This window comes from Triplophysa dalaica, chromosome 3, assembly GCF_015846415.1.
Source record: "Triplophysa dalaica isolate WHDGS20190420 chromosome 3, ASM1584641v1, whole genome shotgun sequence".
NCBI classification, from domain to species: Eukaryota; Metazoa; Chordata; class Actinopteri; order Cypriniformes; family Nemacheilidae; genus Triplophysa; species Triplophysa dalaica.
In genome coordinates, this window is record NC_079544.1 from 13,277,731 (window position 1) to 13,305,711 (window position 27,981).

Genomic DNA, 27,981 nt, shown 5'->3' on the forward strand with positions numbered 1-27,981 from the left:
ACATATTAAAGAGTCATTTCTAATAATATTGATAGTTACATAGGTAACAGCTCTGGTCATAGCAAAACTAGTGTTATATACTACTAGACAAGTGTTTTAATGCCCCATACTGTGTCCATATATACACGTGGCATTTAAATATTGTCATATGAACATAGTTTTAATTTTGTTATATTGCAATGGAGGCTTTAAAATGCACATTAATAACATTCAGTAATGTGAAAAGGCTATTTGTGTATCATGCATGCTATCACTTTTATCAATTGACTTAAATCTATTGTAATATGTAAGCAGTAGGTGTATCTAATGAAGAAGTCTTGTCTCTCACTGCCCGACAGAATAATGCCTTGATTTTTTCATGCAACTTATCATCTGTCTTTAATTTATCAGCATTACACAATGCACCTTCAAAAATCTCATCCGACTTCTTAAAAGACTTCACTATCGGTGCATAGTGGCAAGACAAACTTTATTACACACACTAAAATATTTGGTAAATTTAGCAATTCCGTTTTGCATAGTTATGTCTTCAAAAAATATTCAGCCTAAAACTGAACTGGGCTCAAATCATAACTGTGCTAGTTTACCTCCTCAAATGGCTTCTGTTAATATACAGTATCTCTTTAGAAAAAAGGGTTTTCAGTCACAGTAAATGCACTTTAAACTTACAAAGCCTAACAGTTGAACTGTACAGCCAGGATGTTGTTGCTTACATATAGTAGATCATTTACAGTATTTGTCAATGTATTCAGTTCTATTTAAACGTTTGGGATAATGCTCTAACATCAAGTCACTTTCAACATGCTACCGCTTTTGCTGTGACCTTTCATGCAGAGTCTTTGAAGTTGTTCCCCACCGAGCCCTGATCCAGAGTGCCCCGGAGCACACAGCATTAAAAGGGGCTTGTTGGAAGACAGATGGCCAGGGGAACACACCCTGCCTGCACACCTGGGCATAGATCACCCAGAGAGGGCGTTGCATCCTAAAGTAAAATTCATTCATAATGTCATACCGCACTTAGTGTCACTGGGTTTGGTAGATGATGCGCTGATATATTATGGATGTGCTTTTTCAGTGGGCAACAGCTCCACTTAGTGGTGAGGAATAAGCCTTGCAGTATGTCACAAGAGCATGCTTGAGAAGTGGACATGATAAATAGATATTTTTTGTGTGGCGTAATATTCAATGCATACTGAACAAAATATCTCAGATATTCCCTTTTGGTTCATTTTCTCAAGTATACAAAGTCTTCAGATAAGCTTAAAAATATTACAATAAAATATAACTTACATCAAGGAAAAGTGCTTTTTGCTCTCACTCTTTCTCTTTAAATATTTCAGGTCCATCTTATCTATTACTCTAGTTTTAAACCCTTCATTTTGTGCTCTATTGAATAAATAACCTACACAGTGGAAGTCCTCTAAAGAAGGTAAAGATGGTCTTTTAGTCCAAAAAAAGCTGGGCACGCTCTGCATAATATATTGACATTTCTCATTCACTCATGCCTAGCTTTGTGCCTGCGGTTGAAGTGAATAGAAGATTTCACATGTCCAATATTAATCAAATGTCCATGTTGAAGGCCCTCATAAGAAGGTCCAGATCTCCCACACTGGCTGCCTGGAAAAGTTCTGGCTGGTCCATGAGGGAAAGGGCGATTCGCAGAGCAGCCCAAATATTGCTGGACATCACCTGATGACTCCTGCTCTTCCTCTGCTGGTGCAGTGCTGTCAGAAAGTTGCTCACTGCCTCCCTGTAGGAGAAAAGAAATTGTATGCATAAGCCTTTTTGAGAACAAGAACAGTTAAGAATGTATTTCCCAGAGCTAATGCAAGTGATTTTCAACACCACATATAAAATGACACTTGTAAAAGATCACTCAAAAAGGTGTGTCTGTTACAGTCCTATGAGGAAGAGGCCTTCCAGAACACTTCAGAATATCATAATATTCTTTGCCTCTCAGCCCAGGATGTCTATAATGCACGGCACATGTCCCTTTGGAAATATGCTTGAAACTATGAAGTACAATTATGATTCTGACCGGATCCTGACTCATGGGTTATATGTACCCTTTATTGACGAACGTCATGGTAAACAGTATTTAACAGGTTTTTTACCGATGTGCCCCTAGGTTGATGCAGCTGATGCCGAGGTTATATCTGGAGCGGATGAAGCCTGGCTGGAGCTCCAGAGCTCTGGTGTAAGCCTCCACTGCCTCTTCACTGCGGTCTCCATTAGCCAGCGTGGCCCCCAGGCGATTCCACAGTAAATAGTCCTGTGGAACAGTCAGGATTAGAAAAAAAAGGAGGTGAGTTAAAAGCACTGCAGGGTCAGGTTGTTTTCAAAATGAGGTGAAGGAACTAACAGATTCCACAAGAGGGTGCTAGATAGTCAGTGGAAAATGTAACAAGAAATGAAAAGATTTAGCAAATCGTATTCAGTATGGAAATAAAAACAAATAGATAGATTATCTCTACTATTTTTGCAACAATATATTGATTAAATAAAAAATTCTCTCAATTATTATATCTAGTACATCTGGCAAAAAGTAAAAAAAAGATTTGGGTTAAATAAGTACAAGGAAAATAAACACCCGTTTATAGCAGAAATACAGTGTGCTTACAGTATCTATGCTATAAAAGGGATGTATATTGGACCCTGACTGTGATTTCTAATTATGACATTAGGCGCATCAGTCATAGCCATAAAATTGCAGAAAATAGGGAATGTGTGTTTATTGCTATTAATAATAGATTACATGACGTAATATGAGATGTAGTACTCAAAACTGACATATATACGGTATATATATAAATTTATATATATTTTATATTTTTATTTGAGATATTTTAGATTATATATAAATACTCAAATTACTGATTTTATGACACAACGTTTTATGCACCGCATCCAGTGTGGACAATATTTGAAATTATAATGGGTTCTAATGCGTTTCTAATGTCTTTTGTAGTGTCTTGTCGGGTCTAGACACGGTGTAAAAAACATTGCTTTCAATCTGACAGGTCCTTAAGCCGGGGTCTCACCAACAGATTTTTCAAATCTTATTAGAGTTTTTAACTGCGAGACACCACAAACATAAGGACAAAAAAATCATAAATTTAATTGTTTTGCTCAAGTAATGTGTGTTACGCTGTGATGTGATGAAGAAAGCACACCACACACGAACAGATTCAAACTAAATCCTGACTGTAAACAAAGGAAATCTCTCGAGATTTCAGAATAAGTTGCTTTATTATTTTACTGAAGGCTATGTTTATTATATATGTGTTCAATATAAACAAATGTGTACATATAACCATTTATGTGATTTTAGAAATTGCTCAAGAAGCGATGTCTAAATCATTTAAGTTGGAACAGGACTAAATATTTTTTTATGTAGGATGATTTTTATGTAGTAGGACTGTCAAATGATTAATTGCGATTAATCTCATCCAGAATCAAGTTTGTGTTTACATAATATATGTCTGTGCTCTGTGCATATTCATTTTGTATTTGTAAAGACATACTTATATACAAAATATAAAAATAAAAAACGTTTGTATATCATTTCAATTATTGTTAAATATAAATAATCTTACATGGCTCAATGTCCTTGCTGCCTGAATGAAGGTTGTGTGACGTCGGTAAGCATGAGCTAGGATATGCATTACAGACTGGGATAACACGTTGATTTTAAACAGCTGGGTGACAATGTCTGCATAAAAAACTCTGGAGCATTAAAAAAAATTGATGACTCTGACCATCTCGCTTACCTCGGGTCGCACAGACAATGCAGCATTGAAGGCATCCACAGCTTTGTCAAACTCCGAGCTGAGGTTAAAGAGCACACCCAGACCTGTCTGGAGATCTGGGTCCACTACTTCTGCATTCTGCTGCACTGCTTCCTGATACAGATCCAACACTTCCACCAGCTGAGAACTAAACACACATCAGTCAAGTAAACCTTACGCTGCTTTACAACGTAAGTTACGCTTGTGTCACAACCAAATATTTTACCAAACATACTCTACAGAAGCCCTAAAGTTCTTGGCTTCTGGATTTATGTTTAAGCATTTGTGAATTGTGTTTTTGATCTAAAGCTATATTTTATTAAATTTGGCAAAACATAGTTAGCAAGAAAATAAATAAACTGAGAGGCACAACAAAGTGGACTGTACCATCCAAGAGTAGAGATGGGGGAGATGGAGGATCCTCTGCGGCGAGGCAGCGGGGAGCCGTCCAGAGGGCTTCTGTGCTGCAGCAGATGTCTGTATCTGGGGTTATATCTGATCCAGCGGTGGAGAGCCTCACATGCTTCCTGTTGTTGCCCTGTGTTTGTCAGGCTCACTGCCAGGGCCATTAGGGCCTTCAGATTATTTGGGTGAAGCTCCAAACATCTGATAAAACCAGGACAGACAGACACAAGGGAGTAAGTAAGAACAGTAAGAAGTAATTGAGACATAAGATAATGACTGAGTGACAGTTAATAAAGGCAGAAAAAGGAAGCTGATTTATACACGTAGAGCGCTGAAAAGTGTGTCACTGTATCTGGATGATTTTCTATATAGGCTTACATTAAGCATACTCGATATAACATTTCTATAATGAAATTATTATTAAACATGATTTTAAAGTCATCTTAATAGAATGTTCAGTGATAAACCATGTGAGTATTTAATCGAGCAGATGTTTCAATGATTTGTGGATTAAGGAAATAAATCCTGAACACCTTGCATTCTTCAAGACGATTCAGATTCATCACAGTGCGCCAAAAGCGTGTGTAATCCCTGACAAAAGGGAATTTAAAAAGGCTGTTTTTACAACATCCTTCACTCTCAGAGAACAGAGCATTAAAGGGGGGATTTAACAATGTTTCATGCATTCTGACTTCTGTACAATGTCAAACGTGCTGTCTTCTCATGCATAGCATGGTCAATTTAAACAACATGTTGGATGTATGACGTAGTTTTTTTTGCCCTTGAAATACTGAAGTACACTCCCCCAGCACTCATACTTGTTTCGAAACCTTTTATTGTGCAATTCCTCCAAAAAACCTCGGCATGGCGAAAGACATAGTCCACCCAAGCAACAACCATCAAGATTGGCTGCACTGCGTCAAGATTGGCTGCGCTGTGGCCTGCAGCTCGTTACACTTGCGTAAGTGATATTAGTTAGTCGTTTGTTTTTTTCACAGCATTTCAGTGATAGATGTTATATAAACAGTGGATATAATGCTGGATTTGGAGATCGTTTGAAACTGATAGATGGCACGATCCTAGTGCGAAAAGATGCCGGACAAGTCATACGTCTGTGTTTTGTTGGCATTTGGCGCGTAACGTTACGTGCATAATGTAAAAAACACAAAGGGATTAATTCGATGAGGTAATGTTATTGTGTGCTCGTGCTCTAGTTCCATCCCTCCTGCCTGCTTCCAGCAACTCTTGTTTTTCAAGAAATAATCATACAGCTGTAACTATCTTTTATAAAATCGGATCAAACTAAATACTCTTCAAAGATACAACGTATGTAATACTACTGTATGGGTCCTCAAGATTAATATGAGATTGGTAGAAGCTGCGTGTGTAACCTCATCTTTAGTAAAGCATTAATCGCAATAGTCCTGTGAACGTCTACTCACCTCTGCAGACAAACAGTGGCTGCCTGCTCATTCTCATTCTCTGCCTGCGTGGTCCCCAAAACCTGCCAAGCCTATGTGAAGAACAATAAACATAACAATATAAAACAAGCATCATTATGGCCAAAATAATAGACCGGACATAAATAGCTTGAAGGGAAACATAATTTTTTTTTCAGTTTCCAGGGCTGACAGTTTTATAAAACATATCATTGTGCCCTTTCATTATATGCTTGGTCAGTGCATTTATTGGAATGTCACTCAAGGAACGTTGACGGTGGATTGTAACATGGCTTTGATACGAATTAAACAGGATCTCATTCATAAGCCATCCCAGAGGTTTACGCCATCTGTCTACCAACGTCTCGGCTCATAAAATGTGGGAAATTTCATTAAATGCCCAGCGGTGCTGACTGAGCAACGATGAGGGAAGGAAGGAAATGAATTTCCACTGGCTATCACATATATTTGCTTGGGGCAGTAAAAAAATCTAAAAACATCAAGTCGGGAGGTTATGTAATCTGTCGCCTTTCGTAAGGAGGTGATCCTGATAAAAGGATTTAAACTTAAATGATTGCTCGGTTCCAAAACTTGCTTAGACTGACAGCAGACAACTAAGGCAGTATCTTAACAGAACTGGACCTCAACAGTGACTAATAGGAAATGTTTTAAAGCTGCAATAACCTTTGCCTCTCTATAGTCATCTCTATATGGAACATAACATAGCATGTTACTTTTATGTACTTAACTCAATGAGTGTTGAAAAGAACTAATATTTGTTGCCAAATAACGTTTATTTATGTTGTTGGTGCTGAAACCACCTATAAAAATAAAAATCGTATGTTCTCGTAATATAGAACATTAAATCATAGCTAATACATAATTTATCTTAAGCAAATACTATGTTTTTAACATTTGTATTACTTTTCAATTTGAAATAAAACACAATCACATTTACAGTCCACATTTCTCCTGCCTCATCCAAAGTCTATGATGAATTGTTTTGCTGAACTCAGCACAATGCATTCTGGGAAAGTCACATCCATGAAGGTTACATGCAAAAATGCCTTAGATTCTGACCGGAAGCATATATCAACAGCCTTTTTTGCTTTCAAATGCTGTTTAGGTCTGGAGCTCATCAGGTAAGAACAGATCTGACGTGTAAACGCCTAATAAATGATCTGGCAAAATCTCCAGAGTCACGATAACAGATGGAGGCTTTTACCTCGGAGTCCTGAGAGTCCTGTAAGATAGCAGCTTCCAGCAGCATTACAGCGCTGTTTAGATCACCCTCTCTCCACTTCTGCAGGCCCTGCTCAAAGGCATTGCTGTAGTCTTTGTACGGGTTATTGGTTTGAAAGATGTAACCCTGAAAGCAAAAGAACCAAAGAATAAACACAGCGGCAAATATCATGTATATTTAATAGAGTACTCGAGTGTGGTGTGAAGTGTGATGCTTTTATATATCTAGAGAGGTAGTTGGTACTGATAATTGGATCATGCTGAGGTCTTAAATATTGCAGTGAAAAGTGCAGTTGGGTTAATCATAGGCGTGTGGAGATGGAAAGGGCACAGGAACTGAAACTTCACATGATCTAATACACATGCCCAACACTGATACTACACTGCGGTACCTCTATCCAGGACACTACACATCAAAGTTTGAGCTTCAAAGACTCCACCTGTGGTGAAAATCTAATTTTTACTTTTATTATATGTCTATGTGCCGGTTTTACTGTTTTAAGACAAACCAAGTGCAAGTTTAACAGTCAACACTGTTAGACAACATGGAATTAAAGGTTTTATCGGATATTATTGTCAAAATTTAGTTATTCACATATTCGTGAGTTTTTTTCTTTATGTTGTGTACATTTTGGGACTGACTTTAGAAAACAAAAAGCTTCTATCTACAAGCTTAAATGCAATGCAAAAACTTTGAAGCTCAATATCTCAAAACTACTCAGAATGCAGATCGAACCTTATAATTCCAAGGTGACACGTTGCCATTGTCTCGTTCAAACTGCATACCAAAGACATTTGTGATACAGACATTAGGTATTAAAGGTGCAGTTTGTAAAAACCGCAGCTAGAGGGCGCACGATCAAAACAACAACAATGCCGTAGCTTGATGACGCTGTGAAGGAGTGTGAAATGATGGCATCTATTGTCTTCAACTCCACCGCTGATGGCCATCAATCAGACGGGAAGGAGAAATCATGTTAGCAGATGAGGTAAAGTTTTATAATTGTTGCGAATAATTGTGGTCCATAAATATGTGACTGCTCGAAACAAGTTAGTGGCTTGCTAGACATTACTTCCACATTTGTCCAACACTGTTGTCACGAGGTTTCTACGCAAGTAAAGCCGGTAACAACAGGGAACGCGGATATGACGCCACTGACAGGCGAATGCACAGCCCCTTGTCACTTGTTTATTGTCATTGTTTAGAATGCCGATTTTTTCATGACTTACAAGTAGTTGGAAACATTTGAGATATTGTAAGTACTCAGCTGAACAAAATATATAACACTGGCATAGTGTTTTTTGGATATTTTACGGCAACATTGTTACAAACTGCACCTTTAAATGATGTGATTTGTTGAGGAGAGTTGTGTTGTCTTTTGTAAATGACTTTCCTCTGGCGGACACAAACAGACAAAAAAATCTATAGGTGTTTTTATAGATTCCAATATCCAGGTACTGGGATCTCATAGACTTAGGGGCATTAAATCTTGGGCAGTAAATACTTAGCAACTCCACAGAACACCCTAGAACCACACTGTGACTTTGTTCTCCACAGCCATTGACAGAATCTTGTTATAAACTGCTCTGCTGCACTTATAAAACAGCCAGTCGCTTCTCAAGTAAAGATTTAGATCATTCATGACTCAGTTTTTGACTACCTCCATTAATGAGTCATGTAATTGAAACTGCAAAGTGAAAAGTCAATGTTAACAAACCATGAATACTCCATAAGCTCTGTGGTGGTTTTTATCTGAACTTTCTTTGCTGCTTGGAGACGCACAATGTTGGAACATGAGAGGGAATTTTAGATGAAAGTGAGCATTATCTGACATCTGACCTCAGTCTGTAACCTTTGAAGTGATAGCATGGAACATTTTTTAATACTGAAGGTCTGAAAGCATTACCTTCAAGTAATCTCATGGGGCAGTTGGGTATAGCACATTTGATTGGATACGAATAACCTGAGTGCTTTCTGATTGGGTAATGTACTGTAAAACCCTTTCTTTTTGCTTTTTTTTATTTGCCTTCAGACTTGTTAGTGTTCATTTTCAGCTGTCGGGATGATGAGAATTGCATCACGATGCAGAGCATTCTGACTGGTTGAGATACCTTTTCAGTGGGCGAGAAGTTGAGTGGAACCAGGCCTTCACTCTCAGCATCCTCCAGCCAGTTCCTGCGCGCCAGCTCCTCCCACTCAGCCTGCATTTTATCCCAGAACTCAGTATCTGACTGCAGGAGACAGACACATCAATTTTAAACACAGCTTGTATTGGAATATCACACACAAGAGGCCCACACGGGATGGCCTCCGTAAAATACGGTTTTAACAACAATGTATCTCTGCTGGGAACACTGAGGATACACTTGGCAGCGTGATCTGTGTGCTTTTTGATTCTAATTGTTCCCCATAGGAGCAATGATACTCACGCATGCTCCAGTTTTATAAGGAAATATTATTTTTATCTATAAAAGCCTAAATGGGATTTGAAGCCGGAAGGTCAAAAAGTCGAAGAGCCATATTAGTCTTCTTTATGGATCATCATCTACAGGAAGCACATTAATAACAGGATTACTGACAGACCTCTCCGATTTCATTCAGTATCCAGTTTATACAGTATCAATCTGAGAGGTCAGCAAAAGCGGTGCTCAATGTGTGTGTGTATGACTTATTCATTCCCAATGAGATTAATGTGTCAGTAATAGATCTTTATTATAGATATAAGTCAGAGCAGATTCCAGTTAGCCTATCATTGACTGTGGACCCCAAGCAGAAGTATTATGGTAAATGACCCTTGTGTTTGTGTTTGTGTTGTAAAATATTACATACTTACAGTGTGGAGTTCCAGTCTTGATTCTGATTGGTCAATAGCTTTGCTTTATTGACAATAAAGCACAGCTATGAACGGTTTACATAACATTTAACAAGTATCACCATGCATGCACCTTTATCAAAATAAACAAAACATTCTCTTGCTGTTCACAGTCGATCAAGACTTTTTGAAGCAAAGCTCTTTATTTCTAATTATATTATTATCTAGTATACAGTATGTAAATGCACATGCATTCTGAGTAAATCTTTGTTTCAAAAAGCAAATGACATGCTTCCTGTATGGCAATCTACAAGACCAAAATATACTGTGATTAAGAATATTCATTCACTGACTGAATATTGGGCCATCTTCGTTTCCTCTAAACCTGACAAACTGAAAATCAGCTCATTGAACAGGTCCAATCAGCCCAGCTGCCACCTTGTTTTATCAGCCTCACACAGCATCTGACCCTATGAACTCCATTCACCACCATGACATGATGTAAAAGACTGTTTGTTCATTCATCTGTGCATTCGTCTAGCATCCATTTTTGTCTTTGGCTCCCTCAAGAGTGGACTCGCCTAAAATATCTTTCTGTGTTTTATTTCTGATGGCAGTTCAAATTAATCTTGTGAAATAAACAATCGCTTAAGCCATCCTCCTCCAGTTGATTCTCTCTTTAGTATTTGCATTAAGAGGAAATGAGGAAGAATGCTGCATCTGCGACTAAGGTACTAGCTAGATGAGCCAATTAATCACCGAAAATCCGCCAGACACACGCACACTCATCCTTTCCATTTACATGATTGATATTCTGAGCTATATGAAATGAAAATAAATGGCCCGGTTATCACTCCAATAGAATATGGATGATCAATCTTATCCTAGATTGCAATTTCTTCAAGCACTTCTGTTGCCGTGATGAAGAGGCGCTGCGCAGATGCAACACCCCGAAGGATCTCTAGAGTCATTCATCTTCGCTCAAATATCTGCCCGCTAGCACAGCCACACTGCACACCTGCTTTATACTTTTTTCAAAACAGGTAGCCCCCGCACAAACTCAAAATGTTGGTTAAACACTTTACAAATGATCTTTACAATTTAAGGGGTTCCACGATTAATCACATCCAGAATAAAAGTTTGTGTTTACATAATATATGTCTATGCACTGTGCATATTCATTTGGTATCTACAAACACTGTTTTTATACATTTTCAAAAATCATGTTTTATTATGTTATCATTTTTTGTGTTTAATTGTGTTAGTTAGCTGTATTTATCGAGTTATTATGGCTTCAATTAAAACAAACCAACTGCAGTTTGATTGATATTAATTGAAATGCACAATATAGAAACGTGAATGAGAGTTGTCTCAGTTTGGTACCAAACTCTTCAAATAGAAACAAACGTTTATTTATTCATTTTTCTTTTATATATTTTCTAAATATATACATTAATGTGCATTTGTTTATAATCCAAAATGAATATGCACAGTGCACAGACATATATTATCTAAAATCAAACTTTAATTCTGTGTGCAATTAATCACAATTGTGATAATCGTATAAAAGCCCTACTTTTACTGTCATATAATAATCAGCAATTACTTTTCTTTGTTTATATAATAGATGGTGTCATTTGTGTCATTGTGTATTATACATAGCCATGTTTTAAAATAAAACCTCAGGCTCCTCCTTCAAATTTCAGAAGTGTCACCTACATGCATAGACTTTCTCATAAAAATAATTATTCACTTAAAAAACTCAAAATTCCATCATTATATCTCAGTGTCACTGTTAAATACAGCTACACAACTGCTATCGCTTACCATTTGTCTTTATTGAATGCATAATTTAAAAATTCCTAAATTCCAGTCTTATGAATATTACTGCTCAATAAGAATCTCTGGATGCGAGACTAGAAAAGTAAGAGCTGACATCGTCACAAACCAGCCTCTCGGAGATGTCATTTGTGTTGATGTTGCACTCTTGGGCTAAAAATACACCAATTATGCAGTCTTAATTCACAGGGTGAGACTGACCTTACAAAATGCAAGAAACTGCAATTCCCAGGTGAGCAGATACAAACAAGCCCTTAGCTATGATGATTTGTGTGTCAACAAAGAAGACTTTATTCAAACTTTCATAAATAAATAACCTTCTTGTGCCAACGTGTGTGTTCTCACCTCCACAGCAGCCTTGGCTCGCACAAACTCCTCCTCTAATGAGGGTTGTCTCCCCAGTAAAGCGCTGCCCAGCTGGGGCTTGTGCCGCTGTGAACACAGATGGCCATACACACATATGCAGACAAGGTCAGACAGCAGTCACTTGGTAACACCGTACTTACATTATGCTTCATAGGCAACTTTAAAGTTATGGGTAATATACGTTTTTTAGTAAAATGGTATCGTTGGTTTTGTTCTAATACAGTATTAAAACAATTAAGCCACACCTAGAAACGCATGAAATTCACAGCATGAGATGATATATAGAGCCAAGGTGCATCTGAACTTTTACATTCTGAGCAATTTTTGCAGTTATTTTTAATCAACTGGTGACAAGGTCACTTAATGTATGAAGTCAGTTCACCTTAAGCTTACCGAAGATATTAACCGAAAATGTAGTTAAATCACATTAACTATAGGTGTGCTCTTTTACTATGGTTTTTTCTAATAAATTAATTTTCAAATGTCTACAAAATGTATTTTTCAAAATGATACTGTTACATTTATCACAATATTTTAGAATACTAAATACCTAAAAAAAAATCAATTCGGGCATATGGTATATTTTAGTAGAATAAGTAGAATATATATATTTTTTTAAATCTGTCAAATTTAAACAGATGCATGCTCAGAAAAAGGGCACAATCCCGACATCCTGCACTTCAAAGAACAAATCTGTTTCTTTCCATTAACTGAAATATAAAACACGGATTGCCTTTTATAGTAACATGCTGTACCTGTCAGATACAAAGATGTATGGGTATATAAAATGTGCTTCTCCAGCAGTACCTCTCCTCGCTATTTTAAGTACGATGCCCCAAGTATTTGCACCTTTATTTAATGAAACAATTCTGTCCCCCCATAAAAAACTTTGAGGAAAGCTGAAAACTGCTTTAGTCTTTTACATTGTGATTCATGAGATCAATGTATGATGAGAGCATCTGGATACCTGAGGAGACGGTCCAGGATCTGATTCTGTGCTAATACTGAGCTCCAGGGCCCTATGCCTGTTAGAGAAATCTGTTTTAAAATCTGCAGACCTGTGAGAGAGATGCCAAAAAACATTAAAGTTGTTATTTTTTGCAGTAATAATGATGCACAGAGCAACTCAATTAACCGATCCAAATCTGACATGAATGATGAATGATGATGCACTCACAGTATTGATTTTCCTTTTTTAATGAATTAATGAACTAGATTATCTACTAAAAACACTTAGATCAACCTCTACATACAAAACATGGTTTTTAAGAAACCAGAACTCACAAAACTGACTGATGCATGTGGGCTGATCATGAGGCCAGGGTGGATTCAAGAGATTCCCGAGCACACTTTCCTGGAGACACCCCCACCGCCCCTGTATGTGTGTTCTGGTAAACATCAAATGACTAAAAATAGTAACTGAGGACCCTAGTTATCAAACTGAACTGTTATACATTCACAAGCCCTGAAACACTATTGGACAGCTCATAGGCTAGGTTCAGCTTCGTTTGTCCGTCTCCAAAAGTTGACAATTGTTGTGACAAATCACTGTGCTATAGGCATGTTGTGCTTTGGAAGAATCAATGGTCTGCATTTGCTCTTGATTTCAAACTGACCTTCAAACGGATCTCACACAATCCTACCAGAATGCCCCCTTATTTTATGTAAACAGATGTCATGAAGAGGGAAAGCAGACCGTACCACAGAAGCTCGCTGGACGAATGGTTGGATGTGCACCTCTTCCTCTCATATCTCCACTTTCTCCCTCGGTTCAAGGCACTGTCTGGCTGTAAGCTCACCTCCTCCCATTTCTCCATCGGTGAGCTGCTCACTGCAGAAAGGGAGGCATGCGACAGGAAATAAACATGACAGGTTGTCATAAATTTTGTGCTATTTAATGAAACAATATATCAGTGGAAAAGCTAGATCACTCTTGTAGAGGCAGATAAGGATATCTGATAGGTCAAGGAAAAAGTCTCTCAACCAGACTCATAGCTCGCAATTGAATAAAGCAGCTGGGCTGCTGGATTACGCCAATGCGTTTATTTTACAGTAGTTTAAGGCGTAATCTACTGGAAATTAACTTTACAAAGCAAGTTGTTGAATGCATTCTAGAGGATTAAGATAATCCATGGTTGTGTTTAATTTAAAACCAACTCTAGTGCAAACTGCAGACAAACAACATGGCTAAAGTAAGAATGAACACATTTCTATTTGGGGCAGTGTTGTCACGGAAAGGCTGTTTGGTTTAAGCCATTTCCATAATTTTCCACCATTTCAGTTCTGCTACATTAAATTTAATCATATGCTAAACTAGGTGTTCCAAAAGGACCTGCTTTCTGATGAAGTGGCCGATGACTGGGGGAAAAAAACTCAAAAATCTAATTACATTGAGAGCCTAGATTAAATCAATTGCAAGTTGAATCCTAAGCACCTCTTCAATTGATTAAAATAATTTTACACTTAAATCTATTTAACAAATGCTGCTGGTTATGTAGATTTGACGACTTGGGGTTTTAGAATTAATGTTTTTTTTTCATCGTAAAGAGATTCAGGAGATATAGAGTCAATTCAGGTCAGGTCACCCAAGTAGACCATAACCATGTCTGATTAAAGCAATAAGCCCCAAGAAGCAGTGGGTTACAGTGCATTTCCCCCTAGCTGTTATAAAATGTACTCTAACCCACTTCTTCGTGGGGCTTATTGCTTTTATAAAACGGTTACTCCATATGCTTAGCAAGGTTTCATAAAATAAAGTAAATAAAATGATATTTAGGCTTTGTGGTGCATTGAACGGACTATTTTATAATGAAGTTTTTTACATGATCGATCAAGATTATACATGCTCAAATGCATGATTATTTATATATAATACACAAGTACTTTATTAAACAGGAATGGACTCAGTTTAAATAGCATTTAATAGGTTGGGTATCATAAACAAATTACCTTAAGGAGGAAAGCGGGACTAAAATATTTTAAGAAGAGCAAGCAAGTGAAAGTACCGAAAAAGATCCATCTTGAAGGTAAAGCTTTTGTATTTAAACCTTCATTATGCATATTAGAAGAAAAGACGCCCTAAAAACTCTTGAAACAAGGTATTATTGACAACTAAATTTGTCAACCAACGGAATCAATTTGTCTTACCTGAATCTAAAGAGGCTCTTTCCGGGTTAGAAGGACTTGGAGATGAAGGCTCTGTCTCCACCTGGATCAGCTCAGTCTCGTCCGTCTTCTTCCTGCGGAGGCTGCTCTTGGAGAAGCCGTTCTTACGAGACCCACGGGGGCTGCGAATGTCCCAGCTCCAGCGTCTCTCACACGGTTCACTCAAGTCCACCCGATCAAGTGCTGTGGACAAGACTGGAAAACATGTGAGCATGAATTAGCAACTAGACCCATGCAAATCTCTCTGCGACAATGCAAAATTCTGGTGTGGGTAGTGGCCCTGGTTGCTACGCAATTGGCAAAGTATTCAAAGTGGTTTGTAGAAAATTTCTATTTTGGGGTGTTTCTAGACCATTTTGGGGGCTGCTTACTGTTGAAAGAATCTCTATAGCTCAATTGGTAGAGGTAAAGGACCAGGCAAAAATCAATGATGAGACTATTTTAAACAAAAAAACTTAAATATAATAGTTTTAAATTGGATTATGTGTAAAGGGAACATCATGACAACTAAAGTCAGGACACAGCAATAACCAACTATATTATGTTAATGAGACATTCTTGGATAGAAAACTGTGCTTCAGTGAAGCTATAGGACAGAGAAAGAGAAGAACAGATGAATAGGAATGGAAAGGAGAAACAGATGACAGAGAAGTAATTATGAGGGAACCTGCTGTGTTGGAGGTGATTGGTCGTGTGGCCCCATCCCTCTTGCTCACAGCCTGGAAGTCATCGATGGAGGGGCTGAGCAACGGCCGGCTCTCTTGCTTCTCACTACACAACTGCAAAACAAAACATGACACTGTCCTTTTATTCTTTCCACACCATATGTATCTGTAAAGTTTATGTAGATGTCGTGTAATCAATAAAAAAAATTATATTTATCTATTTATTTACTAGTGTATTTATTTATTATTTTGCAGTTGTTGGGTGATGTTGTTCAGCTTGATTAAATATTTAATATTTTACTTTCCAAGGCCCTCCAAAGTGTAGTATTTAACCAACTTCTGCCTATCTGTCACAGCACAACCTTCTGGACAGTCAATGATCCGGCATCAAGAAAGACATTCTATGGAGACCGCTCTCCTGTCTGTCGTCTGTCCTTATTCTGCTTGAACTAGCGAGACGGTTGTTAACAATCTTTTTTTTTAGCGGAAGTTAACTTCGGGCCAAACGCATACGTCAAAATAAGCCATCTATATTTTAACTTTTATTTTGGCAACGAAATGGCTTTAAAAACATATATTTGCTTAGTATATAATGAATATGTACATGGTTTTGTCTAAGGATGTTTCCTTGAACTAGAAATTTCAATAAATGTTATATAATTATACTACAGGGAATTCATTAAATAATTTCTGTGAATAATAGTACACAACAATAAAACAGATTATTATTTATGGACATTTGCATTATTGATTTAGGCTTTGAGAGAATCACTATTAAATGTTCATTAATAGACATATAAGGCATGAATAAAAGCCATCAAAGTATGAATGAGAAGTAATCGTCACTTAAACAGTAACTATGAATTCAGACAAAAACTGAGAATCACATGCTCGCTGTAAGGTGATATAATACGGTAACGGTTTGACCTTTGAAAGGTCTCTTGACATGAGCAAAGTGTCACATTGAATTATTTTATGGTGTGGTGTAAGGATGTAATGATACACTGTGCTCACGGTTTGGTATAGATCTCGATGCTGGGTTCACGATATGATATCAAAATAAAAAAATGAAACTGAAATTCAAATATCATTTATTTTCCAAATATGAACAATTTCTGGAACCTTTTTGTTGCACATACTTAATACACAAAATTAACATTTTTAAAGAAAAAAATTACATTTTAAGGCTTAACTGAACCATCTGTACTGCAGGTTTGTCACTGAAAGATGTGCAATTTAACATGAAATTTGAATTAAGATCATTGTAAATTTTGACAGCCAATTTTGATTTAGTCATAGTCTTTTGTCTAAAATGTAATTTAGTTTTAGTCTAGCCTTTATTTTTCAGGAAAGTTCAGCAACTAACTACTGTATATGCATTATTGCAACACAGAGAATATAAGAATATGAACAACAAGTACCAGTTCATTCAGCCTCACTTTGACTCAATTGACTCGTTCAGTAAAGGGCTCATTCGTTCAGTACATTTAACCACTAAAACGCTCTGACAGAGCTCACACTCAAACGCCATTGGCACACGTATCTTTGAAGCTGCACTGTCTTTGCTTGAGACAGTACTATAAATGAGAAATATCTTTCAAAAACACATGTATTATGAACTATATTAAATTTCTTCAATCATGCAACTCACATGCTTGGTCTTTAGCATGTCATTCAATCTTTTAATGAACAGTACGACTCACTTCTCTAATCGGTACAGAGCTGGTTTCTTTTGGCTGACTTTATGTTGCATTTCACATTATATAGCAGCTCACGTTGGTGGATAAATTAACATTTGGCATATAGAAACGTGTGTGCTTGCCTTTGTATTGTGTAAGCAGTCACGCTTCAAGTTTGCTTTGTTTTAACGGCGATTCTGAAGGAAAATAAGACGCTTTGTAAACCACGTGGAGACACAGATTGTGTCTTGTGCTTCCCCTTCTCCCAGAGCATATGTGAGATAAGCACACGTGACGCACTGGTGCAGAGTAGGTAGTGTCTCAATCGCTCAACGAATAGAATTAAATAAAATTTTGTAAAATTTGTACAGTGAAAAAACGTAATGCGAAATACCTTACTATGAAAAACCGTGCGACGAAGTATCGTTACACCCCTAGTGTGGTGGATTATGAAATTTTTATTTTGGAACGGGCCATAAGAAGGAATGACACAATGGTAAAAGTTGTTTGTGTACAATAAGAATTGCCCTTGACACAGGTCAGTACTGAATGCTTTAATAACAGAGGTCATAAGTCATCAATCAACAAAAGCCATGTGCTGATCGATAAATCACCTTTGTGAAAAGTAAAAGAACTCAAGGGATGAGAATGCTTGCAGCCTTGCAACAACGCTTCTTTTAACACATTTCTCAAGTGTCTCTCAAACTCAGCTCCCCACTTTTGAAATAAATAGATCAAAGATTGGCAAATATTTGCCTTTTGTGTATCAACCTTTTCATGTTACTCTTTTGTACAGGATGAGTCTTTTCAGCCTATTTTCACTAACGATGCCCTCAGTAGGTACTGGCAGTAAATTCACCGTTGAGCAGCTCATCACTATGTATTGAGGAGTCCGTGGCTCTCTGCCACTCCCCAATGGAATAGAACCACGCCTTCTTAAACACAAAATCCTCCAACAGTTGGCTAATCCAAAGATGACATCCAATCTTCATTTAAAACACAAAGTGCTCGTACAACAAAATCCACATTTTAAATTGCGTCCTACATTCAAATTATTTCTATGTGAGAACAAACAAACAGCGAGTAACATCAACATGCAGCTCTGGCTTTGGTATTAAACAGGTCACATGCATGTTATTAAAAGCCAAAACAACAAACAGTAAATAAAATTGCAGCAACAGAACATTATGCAGCTGCTTATGGGGATTGAAGATCACAGATAGAAAACTGTAGCACTCACATAAAGCAAATGCCACTTGTGTCATGAAATTCAAGGAGTGACCACAGGTCCCAATGGAGCTTCCCAAGGGTCTGGATGAAATCATCAAGTGTGAACCCCATAGAGCAGCTTGCTTTCAGAACAAAGCAGCTTCAGCACTTTCACACACATGGCTCATGTGTGTTTTGTAAGGCTAACAGATATTCAAAACAGGGTGCGACAAGCTCTCTGGGTTACATCGATATTTCACAGTCCCTACTACGAAGATGCTTGGTGCTCCCTGTTGGTAGGTGTATGTGCTCAGCCCACCTTAGTTGTCACGGTGAGCAGGGGGTTTCCATCTGAGGATGCCTTACTTGGTAGCTCCTTCAACACCATAGCAACCGCCCTAGAGTCTTTTTCCTACAACAGTGAAATCAACAGTGAATTGTGTCAGTTTGTGCTCAGACTCTTACAGGAATTATGTGGGTTTTGAGAAAAAAAACATCATAGTACATTATCAATTCAAATGAGGAAAACTCTATGTTTCTCAACCCTAAAGATATATTTGTTTATTTAAATCAATTCACCCAACTGACACAAAACAATGTGCATAATTAACATGCTATCATCTATCAGTTCTAGGCCACAACATAAAGTCTGTTTGATTTGAGAAGAAAAGGAAAGAAACGGATCATAGCCAGACATCATCTTCAGCAAACACATGCTAAAGCAATAATCCATTTACACAACGCTTGCTCTATTCAGGGAAGTTAATACTAGACCCTGTCCAAAAAGACAGGAGCATTTAACAGTTCCCGCCCCAGACAGATAGATCTCGGCACTTAAGCCACTGATGGGACGCTGAAAGCTGGAGTGAAAACCATTCACCGGCAATGTTTGACACTGCAGACTGACATTTAAACCTAAAAGCAGTCGCTGAGTTCAATACTTGCAGGGTTTTGAAAAATTCAAGATAATCTATCTTTGTTGTTGTATATGTTGAAAATGCAATAGAATCCATCACATACCAGTAGAAACATTGAAGTTACCATTAAATACAATATAATTCCCATTATACCCATTAAATACATAACATATTCGATTGTGTTTTTTCACAGGGGTTTGGAGGGTAGTGTCTTTCTGTCCTAACTTAAAAACCTAAACTCATAATATTCTGCTCTATAGTTTTTCTTTATCAGGGCTGCAGACAAATTTTTTTATTGGGAGCACTGCAGCCCTTGCCTGATATTTGTATATACAGGGGCTCTTCTGGGAATCATAATTCAAGCTTCCCTGCAAAGTTAAACACTTACAGTTATGGCTTTAAAAGCACCACTAATAATACTTGATTATACGTATGCTCTTTGATGTTACATAACTACAAAAAACGTTTTTTGAGTCAGAAACAGACTTGAAGATTAGTCTTATATACCCAATGATAGCCTCCAAGCATCTAGATTTAACCAAGCTCATCAGCAGCAGCATTCTGACCTCACAGCTGAACTTGTGTTTATATCTTCTTAATGTACTTTCTACTTCAAAGACTGTATCACATGATTCTTTTGTGAATATCTAATAGATCTAAAATTAGTTTAGAAGGTCTTAAATTATTCTGCAACAGATAACGGAGACGAAAAGATATGTTAGGAGTTAGTAGTTAAATGAGATTTGCCATTGCCTTAAAGTGGTCTACAGTATGAAAGGAAGAAGAAAACAAAGCTATATATATATATATATATATATATATATATATATATATATATATATATATATATATATCACATATTTATGTAAAATGCTGTACTATGCTGCCGTCAACCTTTCAGACATCTGATCATCCATCCACATCTGTATTCAATTTATGCAAAAACACATTCAGTGACGCTTCATTCCAACTTTATCAAGCTCACGTCTGACCCTAGGTGCACACTAAGACGCTCATACTTCAGAGCATATGTAAGAGATGCCATTGAACTCTTATCACCTAAAACAAGACTGACCGCAAAATGCAGCCATCCGACACTGACTCCAGCTTCTGTATGGTAAATGATTTACTACATGCATAGACTAACCAAGATTATGTAAACCTTTTTGGGTCATTCAATAACTCTGACAGTGGGGTCTCAGTGGAAATATGTGTCTGGTTGGTGCCTTGTTGGTTTGATCGTAAGCAATTATCGCTCATTTATTAATGGAACGGGAAATGACGTTTCACCTCTCCCCCTGCAGTTGTGATCATAAAAGAGATTATGGAGTCTAGCATTACAATACAGTTTGGAAGATTATCACACTATGGCTGTAAGGCATCTATGTGGCCAGAATTGTTTTAAGACATCTCAGAGATACAATGCTGTGAGATTAATTAAAAAGTTTCACATAGATTTCGCAATAGAGCGCCGATTCCGCCAATGCATGATCTCTAGCTGCTGCCTGACCACCTCACCCTCAGGCAGTGCAAGTCGGTTCTGACGAACACCAAAGCAGATACTTTTTATATGCTGGCCGCTCAGTCCACTTATCTGGTAAATCAAGTGAATTCATATTTTCTCATCGATCTCTTCTTATGCATCATCAACATTTTCAGAAATTTTACTGACGCTTGCACTGTCAGCAGCAGTGACTTTTATCCAAAGCTTTTATCCAAAGCGACTTCCATTGCATTATAGTACACATATGTTTCTGAGAATGTGCCTTTTATGCTCAGACTTTGACTGCCCACCTGCTCTGGCATCAAGGAATTAAGTTACTTTTTACTTCAGGACATCATGTTCACATAAATACTATGCATCATCAGACATCAGCATTTACAGGCCATTTATTGTGTTTAAAATGATCAAAGTAACTGATCTCAACTAGTAGCTTATTGACAACTTCTCTTAATTTTAATACGTACGCTCCCACTATGTGCTTCTGTTTATATGACGTAGCAGCAATCTCTGCAAACTTTAATTTTATTTTCCTCACATGATCTTGTTTCAATTTGCTACTTTCAGGAAATGCTGGAAGTTGTGGATTTGTGGAAATGTTCGTCGTTTTTTACTTTGTTAATACGAGACAGAAAAACTGAAATTTTTGCCAAGGTAACTTCTTGCAGGCCAGATAAAATAGACCAGATAAAAATAGACAGCACTTTCTGGATGGCCGAGCAGTGAAAAAATATATTTAATTACTGGTCAGAAAACAATATGAGCGCTCCATAGCAATATACACAACTATATCTGTAGATGTTGCTGTTTGGTGCATTGTATTTTGAATTAGTGCCTACTTTTATATTAGCTATAGCCTATTTTCATTTTAAGTGTAGCTAAACCGTTTAGTTTTTCACCAATTCTCTGTTAAGGATTTTTTGGCTGTGGCGGAAACGGGGAAACGATGACGAGTCCGAGCATGCACGGCCCCTCCCCAATCATAAGAGCACTTAACATCATGATCTGCATCGGCATCTGCTCAATCACAAGCTCAGGGGTGTAAAAACTCTAATGCACACACTTTCTGGCTCTCTAACTTTTGTTTGCCCTACTAAACAAATCTCATGCCAAGTAACAAGCAAATGGTAACGCAGACTTGAATTGATGGAGTATTATAACACGAACGGAAGGAGGATCACTGCACGTGATCGCGTCATTCTTCAGTGAATGGTGTTTAGTTAACATATTACGGGACGGCACGAGCAGATAATCTACCCGGCTGGTTTGCTATCAGCAATCTCAGCATCTACTTTATCTGCATCTACAATTTTCAATGTGTAATGTTGCTGTAAGAGCATAAACACTTTCTTATAAAATATAAAGCTCAAGTTCAATGGCAAGAGAGATATTGTCTTTAAAATAATTCACTTTTCAAGGACTCAAAGAAAGGCTGGAATCGGACCACAGCCCCATACTTCCCGTTCAAACAATTCACTATTCCCCATTTTTTGAAAAACCTCCGCCGACAGGAATACCCCAAAAAGAAGGCGAGGCCTTCCTTAAAGAAGAGGAAGAGCCGCTGGAGTAGTGTTTGCCAAAGCTTATGAATACACGTGCACTGAGATCAGCCTGAGAAACGGAAGGTCAGTTATATCGGGTGGGTGTGACATCTTCAGACACACGGTCTTAGTGGGTCTATTTCGGTCTATTTCCTAAAAACTTGTGCAGAAGCGACTTTTCAATGCACATATAAATTATCAAAGCACATTCTAAGGTAAGAACAAAAACATTCTGTTACCTTGAATATCCGCCAAGCAATACCTCGGAGGAGGAAGCCAACAGCTCCATCAATCTTTGCTCATATCCGAGGTCGGTGTTAGCTCCGTGGAGGCCCACCTGGGGCTTATCAACATGAATCATACCCAAAGCAAATCTTCTGAAAGTTATTTAAAAGGCCCCGTGTTTATATCAACTGTCTCCATGCAATTAGTCCTGCAAATGTTCGAAGGTGTTTCTTTATATATACTGTATTAACACAAACCATGACATTACATTATTTATAGGTCTAGGAAGGTGTGATGGTTGCTTTAATAAAAAAGCCACTGCGTCATGCTAATTGGTCAGACAGAAAAGGTCTGTGCTATTTGCACCATGCATGCTTTTTCGATTTACAATAATCCTTTGCGCTGGCACCTATTTTCACCAGGGAATATCTGCGTAGCTGGTGTGTCAGATGGCGGTCTGTGGTCTGTGGAGAGTGATCCGGTTCAGAGACTGTGGCACAACAGCTGCAGTGTGTCATCAGAAGATCCAGATGTTTTAGGTGATTAGCAGTTTAAACTGCAGTGAAGTGCAACCTGCCTCAGGGTTTGCATATGACCCACTTTTTGAAGGCTTTTAGGGGATGATTTCCAGCAGGACCATATGAGCCCTGCCTACGACCCTCCAAGGATTTGATGACATTTAAATATTCTGTCTTGAATTGATGAATGGAACTGACCCGTTAGCTTGCATTGAAACTGCCAGGTGCACCACTTGCTTAATATTAGGGGCTGTGCTTACAGAACTTGCCCTGGTTCAGTGTTCTATCGACAGATCTCAGTAAATGACAATTCCAGATCTTCTGAGGTTACAGAAACAATATGAGCGATGTCCGCTGATCGATGCTTAAAGAACGGTTTATTTTTTGTTGACTTAAATCACAGATCTGTTCTAATTTCTAATGCAAACTCTGATCTAGAACTTGTTAAAGCAGTGTCATTTCTGAGTCACTAGGATCACCAAACCTGATTTAAAAAAAAGGATCTTTTAAAAAGACATTCATAAACACTTGATTGGTTTAACAAATAGATAGCACAGCCCTAAACAGGCTATTTGTTTTAGTAGTCAGGACGTTTGAATGTTAAAGTAAGAGCGACTGCTTGGAGGTTTTTTATTACATTCTCCAAAGAGGAAACACGTCTTTAATAAACTGAAAGATCTTATTTTTAGTCTTGATTTTTAACATGTTGTATTGGGGTGACATCAGTCTCTAGAAAATGATTTTTTGTGACAAGAAATTTACTTTTTTCCATCATAATCTGCCTGCATGTCTTATTGTTACATTTCTTTACAGAGTAACATCAAAGAAAAAATACTTTTGACTACATGAAATGAAAAACACATTATGTCCTTCCATAGCTCCATTCAAGTTGTATAGTCTTACACTGCTTTGAATTAGACAATCTCTTCCTAACAATTTAAACTAGGGATGCACCGATTTGTAAATTTAGGCCGATAAAAATAACTGATAAAACTTTAAAGCTGCAGTCCATAACTTTGGCCTCTTTGTCGACATTTCAGTTTGAAACATAAAATGTCTGTTATACGCGGAGTTATTTTCTTTATGTGGGTTGTACTTTGACACTGCTGCTCAGCGCGGCTGTGCTTAATGACTGACTGCCTACACCGCATCAGAGCAAATCTGTACATCAAAATGACAGTAGCATGTGATCGTGTTTATACCAGATACAACGCGAAACCTTTAAAAACATCACTAATATAGATTCAACTGTTTCTCTTACCTTATGTCCTACAAATAATATACAGTATCTGAAACATGTTGTCTGAACACATACAGTATCTGCCGCTTTTGTTCTGACTACATGAAACCGAGACTTTTAAAAATTAAATCTTGATAGTGAAGTCGTACGTCCTGAATGGGGCAACCAATCGTTTTGATCACTGATCTGTCTATGTATTTACTCAGTAATTGATTTCTGATTATTTTAACCCCAAAATTATTGCGGATTGCCGCTTTAACATTGAAAGCCGATAACCGATATACAGTATTAAAATATTAATATAATATTTTCTGAGGCTGAAACAAAAGGTCAAAAAGTGGACAACTGCTTTAATTTGAAAACATTCACTGCAAGTAACCATTAGTTGTCTTTTTTTTCCATTTAAATCATGTACCAAGCCTACTGTACACAAACTTTTTAAATGTGTCGGTTATCATTTTATTTAATAAACAAATTATAGATTCTGAAATTCTTCCAGAGCAACCAACAAAAGTGTTCTCAATAGCCAAAAGTCTAAAACGTCTCAAGACAAAAAGCATTTAAACAGCAATAGGCTTCAAACAACTTTTGTTCCTATTATTTACACAGTTGTAAATATCTACATACTTTCCCTTCATTAACAGTGCTTTGCTAATAGCAGGAAGTGTATGATCACAACAGAAAGACAGCACTGTACTGTATTTTAACTGTGAGCAGCGTGCAGCTGAAGTGGTTTAACCAGAGGAAATGATTCATAATTTATCGGCTAATTTATTGGTCTGATTTTATTATTGGGCCAACACCGATAACATTAAATTACCATTTATCGTCTGATATCAATATGGCTGATAATTCATAACCACACTGACAATTCATTGTGATGGCAATACTTAGGAATTAAAGTACTGTTACTCTGCTACTACACTACTTTCCATCAATCTATCATAATTTATACAATCTTCAGTGTGCTTAATGTAATTTTATTTCTAAAATATTCCAGTGCATCAACGTCTTGAATGCCTAAACTGCCTGAGATCAAATTTGTGAAGAAAGTAGAAACCATTGGTGAATATTTGATTTGGTTCATTCAAGTTTATTTAATTTCAATCCTCCTCAAGTGTTTGATAAAATAAGACTGCCTCATATGCCTGCAGTCTGCGGACATAAATATCACAAAGACAGTATTATGAATGCAAAATTCTCCACATAATGATTTAGCCAAAATGGGTTTCTTTGGGTTTTCTTTTTAGTTTCCTACAACAGCATATAATTTACAAGGTAATGCTTTGATCTAATATAGTTAATTAGTGGAAATGTCTCTAAAAGAAGACTTGAAAGGGGTGCCATGCTTTCAAAATGTTTGGGAAGCACTGATTTAACCACAACCGCAATGACGCAAAACCAAGATAGTTTGGCTTAAGGTTACAAAAGTGTCAAAATCTCATTCCGCAACATGCCTAATAGGGAAAATCAAACTTTTTTCCTTATACGAGATAGGAAAGTGAAAATCCCCAGAAGACGGATGATTAAAAAACACTACCCATCGATCTCATTCACAAGTGGATCTGCAAATTCATATCATGTAGTGCTGTTCAATGGCAACAAAGCATCACTCTGTGGCTCCTCTTGTGCATCTAGAATAGGTCTATCAAACAGGGAAAGGAAATGTAGAAGCTGTAAATTGTAATGCAGCACATTGCCATAGAAAACAGGAGAGCATTGCTTTTTTAAGGCCACTTATCCCACACATGCATTTTCCTTTGCACAGTGTTGAAAAATGTGACTTAGAGGTGATGATGATAATCAAACTTCTCGCGTTTACAGCTTGGCGAGACAGAAGACATATTTATCGTGAGGAGTTATCTAGAGAAGCAAACCACACTTGATGGCAGTTGTCTGAAGTGCAAGCACAGTATTATCAGTCATGTTAACGCCAGCAGACAACATCCAAGTTCACGGGACTCCATGAATGTCAAATTGCTTCCAAGTGTTTACATAAAGTGCATATTTATTCAGCCTTCAGTTATACATCTGTGTTCAGCCATTTACATTTGAGCTAAATTTGTATGTTTACGAAGCTTAAATGAAAGGCCTACTGCATATCCATTAAAAAAGAAAGTTCTGCAAAATGAAAATTCTGTCATCGTTTACTCACGCTCGTGTAATTTCACACCTGTATAAATTACTTTGCTCCGATGATCAGAAAGATAGATATTTGGAAGAATATTAGTAATTTTCTGGGACATCATTGACTACCATAGTAGGAAGAATTCAATGGTAGGCAAACGTGCCGAGAACTCATTGTTTTCTAAAATCTTCAAAATATCTCATTATGGGTTCAACAGCACAAAAAAAATCAATTGTTTCCTACTATGGTAGCGGATGATGTCCCAGAACTGAAAATTGATAACATTCTTCCAAATATCTTTCTCTGCGTTCATTGGAACAAAAACAGGTCAGAAACAACTTAAGGGGGAGTAAATGATAGCAGATTTTTCATTTTTGGATGAACTATCCCTTAAAGCAGACCGATGTTAGGACACACACTATTATTGTTGCCATAATCACATGCATTTAAGGGAATCCAAATACGACTGATTTAACAATTGTGCCATACATTTATAAAAACGCAGCTTTGTATTTTTCCACTTAAACTCATTCGATATTACCTCATATGACCTTTTCTCACAGTCCACTGTCTCGTAACGTATGTTTACCTCTGCGAAATGACTGTCAATTAAATTGATTGAGTTTTCACACCAATTAAGGCCCCTCTGGAGTCAACTTTTTATTCGATGGTTGAAATTGACAGATCTAAACGTAACGTTCAGACACCTTACAATGGGACAAAATTGTGTCTCGCCACATGATCTCTTTTTGTAAGTTCACGTCCCCTTATTTGCGTTCTTGCGTATGTCTTCAAATATTCTTACGCTTTGGTCACGTGCACAATAATATAAGACCTATAAGATTTGTGCGGCATAAACAGTAAAACTCTCCAATTTGGTCAAATTGTTTAGTTTTCACATGTACACGTTAGAGAACCTTTAAAGGCTAACGTAACAAAAAAATAACAGATTAAAGAAGCACGCGAGTTTACCTGTGAATGCCCCTGATACATATTCAGTCCAAGTGATGATGATGTGTTGGTACCCCACCACAACCGTAAATTGTCAACGAGGAAGAGAAAGAAGCGGAGCTATCCCTGAGTCTCGGCAACTGAGGTGCTTTCATGCTCCGGCTGCGTTCACGTGAGGATTCCTCAGACAGGACCTTTAATGCATCCGAGTTCCTCGCGTTCACATCACGCCGTAGCAGAACGATCACCGCGTAACACAAAAGCGGTGTGGTCTTCCTTTATCCTCGGGCTGGTCCACTCCTTAGTGGAAATGTTCGTGTCCCAACCCACGCCGTCGCGGAAACGCCTCA

At 37.5% G+C, this 27,981-nt stretch overlaps 1 protein-coding gene across 2 annotated transcripts; it reads right to left on the minus strand.

The window, feature by feature from the left end:
• Positions 1-450: 450 nt before the first annotated feature.
• On the minus strand, positions 451-27,981 carry pex5lb (peroxisomal biogenesis factor 5-like b). Of its 2 annotated transcripts, XM_056744439.1 has the most exons (14): positions 27,653-27,981; positions 18,930-19,022; positions 15,725-15,836; positions 15,040-15,252; positions 13,594-13,723; positions 12,860-12,950; positions 11,872-11,958; positions 8,987-9,106; positions 6,858-7,001; positions 5,636-5,706; positions 4,176-4,394; positions 3,771-3,936; positions 2,115-2,272; positions 451-1,750 (listed from the first exon to the last, which is right to left on the minus strand). In XM_056744439.1, exons 1-14 carry the CDS (start codon positions 27,671-27,673, stop codon positions 1,561-1,563), a joined length of 1,815 nt encoding a protein of 604 aa, XP_056600417.1. In that variant the 5' UTR covers positions 27,674-27,981; the 3' UTR covers positions 451-1,560. The 2 variants fall into 2 exon arrangements, with proteins under 2 accessions (XP_056600417.1, XP_056600418.1); XM_056744440.1 differs by lacking the exon at positions 18,930-19,022.

Excerpts from the sequence above, each read along its gene's own strand:
- pex5lb (XM_056744439.1), bottom strand. The coding sequence starts at position 27,673 with ATGTATCAGGGGCATTCACAG. Across the intron at positions 19,023-27,652 it reads TGTATCAGGGGCATTCACAG|GAAAAAGACTCTAGGGCGGT; the intron begins GTAAACTCGCGT and ends TCACTGTTGTAG. Across the intron at positions 7,002-8,986 it reads ACTTCTCGCCCACTGAAAAG|GGTTACATCTTTCAAACCAA; the intron begins GTATCTCAACCA and ends TTTTGCTTTCAG.